This window comes from Camellia sinensis, chromosome 7 (genome assembly GCF_055761805.1).
Source record: "Camellia sinensis isolate YWXY chromosome 7, ASM5576180v1, whole genome shotgun sequence".
NCBI classification, from domain to species: domain Eukaryota; kingdom Viridiplantae; phylum Streptophyta; class Magnoliopsida; order Ericales; family Theaceae; genus Camellia; species Camellia sinensis.
The window spans coordinates 101,327,065-101,336,978 of NC_138967.1; the positions used below are offsets into that span (position 1 = coordinate 101,327,065).

The 9,914-nt window shown below is 31.0% G+C and overlaps 1 protein-coding gene across 1 annotated transcript; it reads left to right on the forward strand.

The window, feature by feature from the left end:
• The first annotated feature begins 345 nt into the window (after positions 1-345).
• Positions 346-9,082, forward strand: LOC114257069 (transcription activator GLK1). The gene is given in 8 exon segments (XM_082878873.1): positions 346-716; positions 1,437-1,521; positions 1,831-1,971; positions 2,701-3,099; positions 3,165-3,221; positions 4,126-4,227; positions 4,230-4,250; positions 8,888-9,082. Coding segments are annotated over 8 exon segments (1,326 nt in total). The 3' UTR covers positions 9,038-9,082.
• The last annotated feature ends 832 nt before the right edge of the window (positions 9,083-9,914 follow it).

Below are 9,914 nucleotides of genomic sequence, written 5' to 3' on the forward strand. Positions count from 1 at the left end.
TCATTTTTTTGCGACGAAAATATTTTTGGTCAACAAAAGTGGTCGGCAAATGTGTTTATTCTTGTAGTGAATAAACAAAAAATAAACAAAAACCAATTTATAAATTTTTTGTAAATATAAACTGAAAATGTAAACGTTACCAAACAGGCCCTTATAGTCTCTCTCTGTCTCTCTCTCTTTCTCGTTACCGGAAAAAGTTCTTTGCAAAATCCATTTCTTCTTCTCTTGAGGCATAAATTTGCATGCAATAGCAATAGCAATAGCAATACCACGTAGTTGCACTTGCACCATAGTGAGCAGGCAGGTTTGAATTGAATTATTATAAGTCCAGTTTAGCACTGTGGAATGCTTGCTTTGTCACCTTTAAGGACCATCAACAAAGATGAAATTAGGGAGGAAGAGATGGAGAGCCTTTCGATCAGAGACAACAATGTCTTTGCGGACATTCCGGGTGAGAAATTACTGGACAGTATTGATTTTGATGACCTTTTCATTGGCATCAACGATGGAGATGTGTTGCCTGACTTGGAGATGGATCCTGAAATCCTTGCCGAGTTTCAAACCAGTACCGGCTGTGAGGAATCAGAGAAAGTAGAGGTTAATAATTCGAGAAAGGAGGAGGAAGAAGAAGAAGAAAACAAAGTCTCAGGTTGTTCTTCATTCTTGAATCAAGGAGAGGAAATTGTGAGCAAGAGAGATGAATCTGTTGCTGATGTGTTGACACCATAAATCTGCAATTTTTATTATTATTTATTATTTATATAATTGCAGGACATGTAGTATCTTTCTACTCATTTGGAGGTTAATGTTGGCACCATAAAATAATAATATGATTATTATTATTTTCAAGACACGTGGCATTCTTTTATTCATTTGGAAGCTAAAAGAAGTTATGGAGATGATGGAGAATATGAAGGACAAAGTGGATGAGTGGAAGGACACATGGCAAGACAAGAATGAAGATGGAAGAAATGGGTAGTTACTAAGTAGTTATTACTATATTTTTTCCTCTATAAATAGCCATTAATGGCTACATTGTAAGCCCCGGAACTCAAATCAAAGACACTTGATTTCAATATTTCTTGTTATTTTCCTTATCTTAGGAGTAGTTTAACATAAATTTATATTTCGAAGCATTTATTTTTAGCACTTTCATTTCGAAGCATTTCATGCACTTCCTTTTCGAAGCATACGAGTAGAGGTAAGTAATTATTACTTTGATTGTTTACTCAATCGTGTTTCTCCATCTCCATCTCCCTTTCTTCTTTTCATTTTTCTTTTCTCTACACTTTGGCAATTTTGAAGTCCTCTTTGTTGAGGCAAAAGAACCATCAACACAATCGCTTGATAATTGGCTTGAATTTAATCTGTAAGGATTTTTCAATCCTTGCTGGCACGCTTGCATTTATAATATTTTCCTTCGTAAGAAAAATAAGCCAACATGTTGTCAATCCATCGCCAAAGGAAGCTCATAAAGGACGAAAATCATCTAAGAATCATCAAGGGAAAAGAAAAGTGAAGGTAATTAGTATTGGATTCAAGCTAAATAGATTAATTATTTGCAACTCTCTCTCTCTCTCTCTCTCTCATATTTATGAATTTTCACATACTTCTTGAGCTGCAAATAGGAGCTCACGAGAATTCTGGTTTGGAATAGTCTGTTTGTGTCCAGGAGATGTCAGAATTCGATGAGAGAGAGAGAGAGAGAGAGAGAGAGAGAGACTAATGTCTACTCATATTGTCTTTCTGCTAGTTTAACATTTGTTGATTTTGTTGTGGGATTTAAAAGAGAGAGCTTATTGTATTGGAATGTGTGGTGTGGGGTGGTAGGTGGATTGGATGCTAGAGCTGCACAGGAGATTTGTGGAAGCAGTGGAGCAGCTGAGCGTGGATGAGGCAGTCCCTTCAAGGATTTTAGAGCTTATGGGAATTCATTGTCTCACTCGCCATAACATTGCTAGTCATCTTCAAGTACTTACTCCTACTTCCATACCTCCTCTCTCTCTCTCTCTCTCTCTCTCTCTCTCTCTCTCTCTCTCTCTCTCTCTCTAATTTGTTTCATTCTACTTCTATTTTCTTTCAAGTATGCAAACTTCTACAAAAATTATGATAAAATTCTCTCTCTCTCTCTCTCTCTCTCTCTCTCTGACCTTACTTCAAATGGAAAAAGACTTCAAATGCATTTTAACATAATCATATTCCTTACTAATTTTTATGGAAAATACTAAATTATGATTTATTTATTTTTTTTATAAAAAATTTGCTTCTATATTATTTGTTCACAGTGTTTATGTTTTTAAATAAAAAAATCACGAAAAGTCATATCTTTCTAGACAATAGTTCTGTATCTTTTCTTTTTTTTTTTCTATATCACAACTACTCATTTTCACAGAACTGTTTACCATTGTTAGGGTTATAGATTTGTTTGTTTTCTTAGAGTATGTCTTCACTTTTGTTATGCAAATAAATTTATTGGAATTTCATATCTTGTCTGAGATCGCACTTGACTGCACTTGAATGTTGGTTACTGTAATAAGACCTTGTTCACTGCCTTAATCTGTTGTTTAAAAAACTAAAGTGTGAATTTCAAACCTAATGAAAGTAGAAACACACTAATTAAGTTTCCTTTACTGATTTTTCATGGATTTGCAACTTTAATCTGAAAGACACTAATTTGAAGAAGAATTGTGGGCTGTGCAGAAATACCGATCGCATAGGAAACATTCGCTAGCTCGTGAAGCGGAAGCTGCAAGCTGGACCCAGAGACGGCAAACATATGGTGGTGGTGGAGGAGAAGGAGGTGGTGGTGGTGGTGGTGGTGGAAGCAAGAATATTATGAGCCCTTGGGTGGTTGCGCGGCCTACCATCGGCTTCCCTCCCTTGAGACCGTTGCAACATTTCAGACCTTTACATGTTTGGGGTCATCCCTCAATGGATCCATCCTTAATCCACATCTGGCCCAAACATCTACTCCCTTCCCCATCTCCACCACCACCACCACCACCGGCAGCTCCATGGGCCCACCCAACCACACATCCTTCTCCACCAAGACCACTGCTAGACTCATCATTTTGGCACTTACACTACCAAAGGCATAAGGTAATCTCTCCCTCCCTCCCTACTTGTTACCTCTCTCTCTAAAATGGCATCTCCTCTTTATTCAGGTTCCAAATTCTCTTACACCGGGAACACCTTGCTTTCCGCCACCACTGCCAACTACGGTAACGATTTGTTTCGGAGCAGCGCTACTAAGTACTAACACAACAATGAGCAAGGGTTCCCTTTCCTAAATATTCTTATCCATTTGTCCCAAATCATTTACAATCATTGGATTATATGAGAATCTTAAGATTTGAGAGACATATCTAACAATGAGCAAGGCTTCCCTTTCCTAAATATTCCTGTCCCTTTGTTCCAAATTACTTACAATCATTATATGAGAATTCTAAGATTTGAGAGACATTCCTAAATATTCCTGTCCATTTGTTCCAAATCACTTACAATCATTGGATTATATGAGAATTCTAAGATTTGAGAGACATATCCAATAATTGTGAATGATTTGAGACAAAGGACAGAAATATTTGGGAACCGGAAATCCTTGGACCAAATACAAATGGGTTTACAAACGCTTGCATAGTTCTGTGATTAATTTATGTATTCTAACGCTTTATTGTAGCAAAAAATCTAATAATAATTAAAAAAATCTAGTATGGCAGCAAAAAATTGAGTAATAATTAAAAAATAGAAAACAAAAGCATTCTTTGTTTATCTTCTCAATAAATCTAATAATAATTATAAAAAAAAAAAAAAAAATCTAGTATGGTAGCAAAAAATGTAGTAATAATTAAAAAATAGAAAAGAAAAGCATTCTTTGTTTATCTTCTCAATAATCAACCTTTTCTTGTTTATTTAAAATAAATTTGTATAATAAACTCTAAAAAAAAAAAACTTACATTAAGCACACTTACACTAAGTTTTAAAATTAAAAAATAATAACAATAATAATAATAATAATCTGTAAACAATTGTAAGTAAACTGCACCAAAAGAAGTTAAAAAGACTTGCCTTGAGCTTGGCTCCATCTACAAGGAATTCAATGACACATGGTTATTATAATTGCAGAGATTTGGCACTCCAACGGTCCCCGGGATTCCACCCAATGATGCCATGTACAGGCTCAACCCTGGCATTGGTGTCCCTCCCAGACTAACAGGTCCCCACCCCACCCTCCATTCGATTTTCACCCGGTGAGAGACTACTGCTCCCTTCACTTTCTCTCTATCATATTATTTTCCTCTTTTTTGCCTTCTTTCTCCTCCTTGTTTTTACTTACAAAACATATAGTAAAGTCTTTTACAGGATGACATTTGAATAATTAAAAAAATCAATATTGTTATGGAGCAAGTTATTTTTTTGTCTCAGGTGTCACCGTTATATTAGTTTAAAAGGACTGACTCCTCTCCAATTACAGAAAAGTGGAGTTCAGCATTGGTGGGCCTTAATCTGGGCTTATGTCGATAATCCAAATCATTTTATGTGTAGAACTCGTTGACTACATTATCCCTGCAAAAAATTACATTGATTGAATATTGATAATCACTTGATCAAACAATACTTAGACTCAATTTACTTTGAAATTTATTTTGAAAATGTGATCTGATCAAATAGTTATCGATATCTAATCAAAGTGATTTTTTACAAGGATAATGTATTCGACGAGTTCTACACATTAACGATTTAGATTATTAACATGAACCCAAATTACGACCCACCAATACCGAGCTCTCCTCTCTAGTAACTGGAGAGGAGCCATGTCCATTTAAAAAGTCTTACTATTAATTTCTGTTATTGATATTGGCATATTACTTATAAGAAAAATGACATAAAATATACTTTTTAAATTTATTTTTTAAATATAGTGACATATCAAGAAGATGATTTATTGATAACCAAATAATGTTTAATTATCAACAAATTATTTTTTGACACAATACTGAATTTAGAAGTTAGATTTAGGCCAAGTTTGGCATCTACTAAATAATACAAAAAGTCAAAAAGTCACTATCATATTTAAGTCACATCATCTTATTTAAATCACATCACATCTCTAACACATCACATCAAACCCAACCTATATAAGTTAATAAGTCAAAAAGTACACTTTTTTAGAATATTCCAAACCAACCTTTAACTTGGAAGTCTAAATAACGATGCTCTATTTATAAATAAGAAAAAATTAAACATAGTTGCGGAGCCGGCCCAAAGGGCAAGCTGGCTTTGGGCCCTGATGTTTGGGCTATAAAATATTGCACGGTTGACCTCTCTTCAACCATTGTGTTGGAATGGTGCTGCAAATGATTGGTCATATCCTGTTGTACCAATTTAGGTGGAATCATTGGGCTTTGTTTTGATTCTTATAGCACCGCCTATTGGTCTTTGTGTTTTTTCTTTATTGATTTATGATGTAAGGTTATCCTTAATTCTTACCAATAAACTTTATTTTGTTGATATAAAATAAATAAATAAAATTAAAAAAAAAAACCAAAAAAAAAAAAAAACTATTTTTATTAGTGGATTACCACTAATTATTTTGATTTTAACTTGCCAAAACCCAAATACTACATGGCTTATTAATACCAAACTCAAAAACAAAACTATTTTTACTAGTGGAAGCCTAACTTATTTGATTTTTACTCTACCAAACTTTGCCCCAACACAATTTAAGGGCTGGTTTGACATTATGTATAAAATTCAAAAAGTCAAAAATTCACTAAAAAAATAAAAAATAAAAAGTTCATACTATTTACCTTTATTTTGGCAGGAAATCTGTCAGATGAAAAAAAAAAACAAAAAACAGTGCTGCCACAAAACTGTGCAGCCACAACTTCCCAAGTCAAAAAGAAAACGTGGCACACTTGAAGCCACACATTCCCATTAAAATAAATAAATAAATAAACTAAAATAAAATAAAATAAAATAAAAATTGAAAAGAGATAGAAAGTCAGCGCAATAATGCTGACTATGTCAGGAAGGGTAATTTCGTAATTTTACTATTTTATACAATATTTTAATACACATTTTTTCGTAAAAAGTCAAAAAGTTATCCCAAACAACCATCTTTTTTTTCTCTAATTTTTAGTCTAAAAAGTACATTTATTTAGGACATTCAAAAGAACCCCTATGCCTTGATAATCTCTTTATATGTTGTCAAATTTTGTATCATTCTGATTCTACTTTAGTGTTTGATAATTTGACTTGAAAATTAAAATATCTACAATTTGAGTTGATTGTTACTTGTTAGATTGTGAATTAAATTGTTTATTTAATCATATTTCTTGTTAAGTATTAATCTATATATACATAAAAATAAGAAGAAAAGTAAAATAATTAAGGGCAAAAGCACTTAATACCCTTTGGTTTTGGGCTGAGGCAAATGGCCCCTGACGATTGGAATTATGCAAATATCTCTTCTGTAGTTTTAAACTTATCTGCAATCGTCACGCCGTTAACGTCTATATCAAAAAAACTAATTTACCCTTGCTAATATAGGCACACTCACCCATCACACACGTCACACACATGCACCTTCCTGCTCTCTTCTCTCTCTCTCTCTTTACACGGCACATATCACATCACATCATTCAATTCACTTTTTTAATTAAAAAATAGAACAAATTTTATCCAATTTTATTTTAATAAAATACATATAATTTTTAATATATAAATTCAATTTTTATAAAATTAATTTTATTCAAAAAATATCAACAAAATCTTTTAAATAAGACTAATATTAACATATTTAATAAAAATTTAAATTAATAGTTCAAAACTATATAAAAACTTAAATAATTAAAATGATTTGTATGATTTGAAATTAATGTAAATAAAAATTATTCAGAATTATTTTTGAACAAAAAAATATTATTTTTATTTACTAAAAAAAAGTTAAGACTAATAAAAAATATTAACTCAAATTGTACAAAATTAGTAATAATAAGGGTAAATTATGTAAATGGTCCATGTAGCTTACACGAAGTGTCAATTTGGTTGCTAGTGTTTTAATTTGCTCGATTTTACCCTTTAATTTAACGAATTGTGTCGTATTGGTCTAATAAATAACAGTCGTTAGGTTTGGTGGATAGAAACTCAAACGATGTATCAATTTAGTCTCTATAGTTTACACGATGTGTCAATTTGATCCCTGTTAAAATCGAGCAAATTAAAATAATAATGACCAAATTGACATATCGTGTAAACTACAAACACCAAATTGACACATCATTTGAGCACGTGATGATTTTCCGTCCACCAAACCTAACAACCGTTATTTATTGGACCAATATGACACAATTCGTTAAATTAATGGGCAAAATTGAACAAATCAAAAAAAAATTGACCAAATTGACACATCATGTAAATTACAGAGACCATTTGCATAATTTACCCTACTAATAATAATAATATTCAAACTACTCAAATGTTAACTTAAATTGTATAAATAAAAAAATAATAATAAACCATAAAGATGGTAATAATTAAACCATACAAATATTATTTTGTGTTTTTATTAACTCAAATCATACAATAAAAATAATACAAATTAATACCAAAAAAATTCACAAAAAATAACCAAAAAAATAGTCACATATATTTTAGCAGTAAAAATAGTTTCAAAAAATTATGTCATGAGAAATCCAATTCGTTATATTTGATTGAATTTTGTCTTCTATTTTTCTAAAAAAAAATTAAAATTAATTTGTTAAAGAAAAAGATCAATTTCTTATGATTCTATAAACAAATTGTATAATTAATAAAATATGATCAAGTGTTTCCCTTCCAATATTGTTTACAAAAGACATTTTAATATTCTTAACAAATTGTATAATAAAGTTAAAAATAATAAAAAATAAAATTAAAAAAAGACACTATAGAGTGGAAGACAAATTAAACAAATAAATATTTGATTAAATAAAATTAATAAATAAGTAAAATAAATAAGAGATATAAATATAATAGAAAAAAATTTGTATAATACAGTTTAGTAAAATATAATCAAGTGTTTCCTACTCCAATACTGCTTGCAAAAGACATTTTAATATTCCTGACAAATTGTATGATAAAGCTTAAAAAAAATAAACAACAAAATAAAAAAGACAATATAGTGTGAAAGACAAATTAAACAAAAAAATATTTGATTAAAAAAATATATAATAAAATAAATAAGAGATAAAAATATAATAAAAAAAACAAATTAAAATAAAAAGGAGAGGAAGTACTAATTGTTCCAAGATGGTTCCACTCTTCCCTACAATTTGGGTGGAGTATAACATCTATTTCAAATCATGTGAAGGGTAGGGTCATTTTGGTCTTTTGATCAAATCATTTTTAGAGAAAAACTGTCAAACGGAACAATACTTGCACATCTGTTTTTTTGGATGGAAAATGTGATAGTTACAAATAAGTCCAAAATCATAGGAGAGATGTCTACATATTTTCAAACGTCAGTGAAGTTATCTGTACCAACCCAAAATCCTAGGGGGTTAAGTGTTTTTTGCCCTAACATATATTCAAAAAAAAAAAAAAAGGTAACATAACTAGATTTTGTCTTTTTAATTTTTTAATTTTTTTTGTAATAATTTCCTTTTTAAGCTGATTGTCTTTTCAAGTGGTATTCACTACGAGCCTCTTAAAGTTTAAGATCGACCCTTTTATAATTGTTTAAATTGTGAATTTCTACTAACTGATTTTCATTTCCAATTTGATTTAGTTGTTTAAGTTGCTAATTGCTCCATAAAATTTATTAATATGGTGAGAGATGTGTCTTCCATAAATTAGAAACAATAATTGATTTCTTGTCCTGACTATTTGTCAATGTGGTTTACAGTCGAAAGAGAGCATTGATGCAGCTATTGGAGATGCTTTATCAAAGCCATGGCTGCCACTTCCTCTTGGACTAAAACCTCCATCTCTTGATAGTGTATTGGGGGAACTACAACTTCATGGAATTCCCAAGATACCACTCAATTGTGCTTGAAATCCTAAAAATAATTTGGTCATTTCAAATCATAAATAACCCTAAATTTGACGACATTTCCTGCATTTAGATAACCATCTAAGTTTGCAAAATTTTAACCTTCTCAAAAAATAAATAAATAAATAAAAACCGGCTTTTCCTTCTTTATGTTTTCCTTCTTCTTTTTTTTTTTCTTTTTTTCTTCCTTTTTTTTTTTTTAAAGTCAAAATCAGATTACCTCTATTTTCTTTTCCAAGACTGAGCAAGAAGAGCTTGATGTACGAAGCTAATAACTTTTGTAATAGTTGTTATCAATATAAGACAGTAATAATCATGAGGACCCCTCTCTCTCTCTCTCTCTCTCTCTCTCTCTCTCTCTCTCTGCTTCATTGATGTCCTGTTTGATAACTTAGTAATTTTTCCTTTGAATAATAATGTTAAATTGTTAACTATCAATCCTCCGAAAACTCTTTCATACGCAGGCTAGACATGTGTCACTAGCTACCAATTTATTTAAAAGCTTTGGCTATTATAGAAAAATGGATAACTTCATTATTTATATCTGTTGTGGGAATTGAATAATATTTATCTTAAATCAATTTAATAGAATAATATTGAAAACAAAACAGATTCTGAAAAATTAAGTTTTACAATTCAACAAAACTATATATCTATATAATAAAACAGGAAGGTTTTTGAAAATATGTTAGACACAATTGTCCTACTAAGACATTTCAATGGTTATAATTCATTTGTCTATTTAGATGGATGGCTCAGATTAGCCCATAAACATATATCTACACTCACTTCCCGCTCAAAGAGTAAGCTTCCTACTTTCCCACGTCTCCCCTCTATTCACCTTCCCGCTTGCCCACGTCTCCCCTCCCTTCTATCCTTA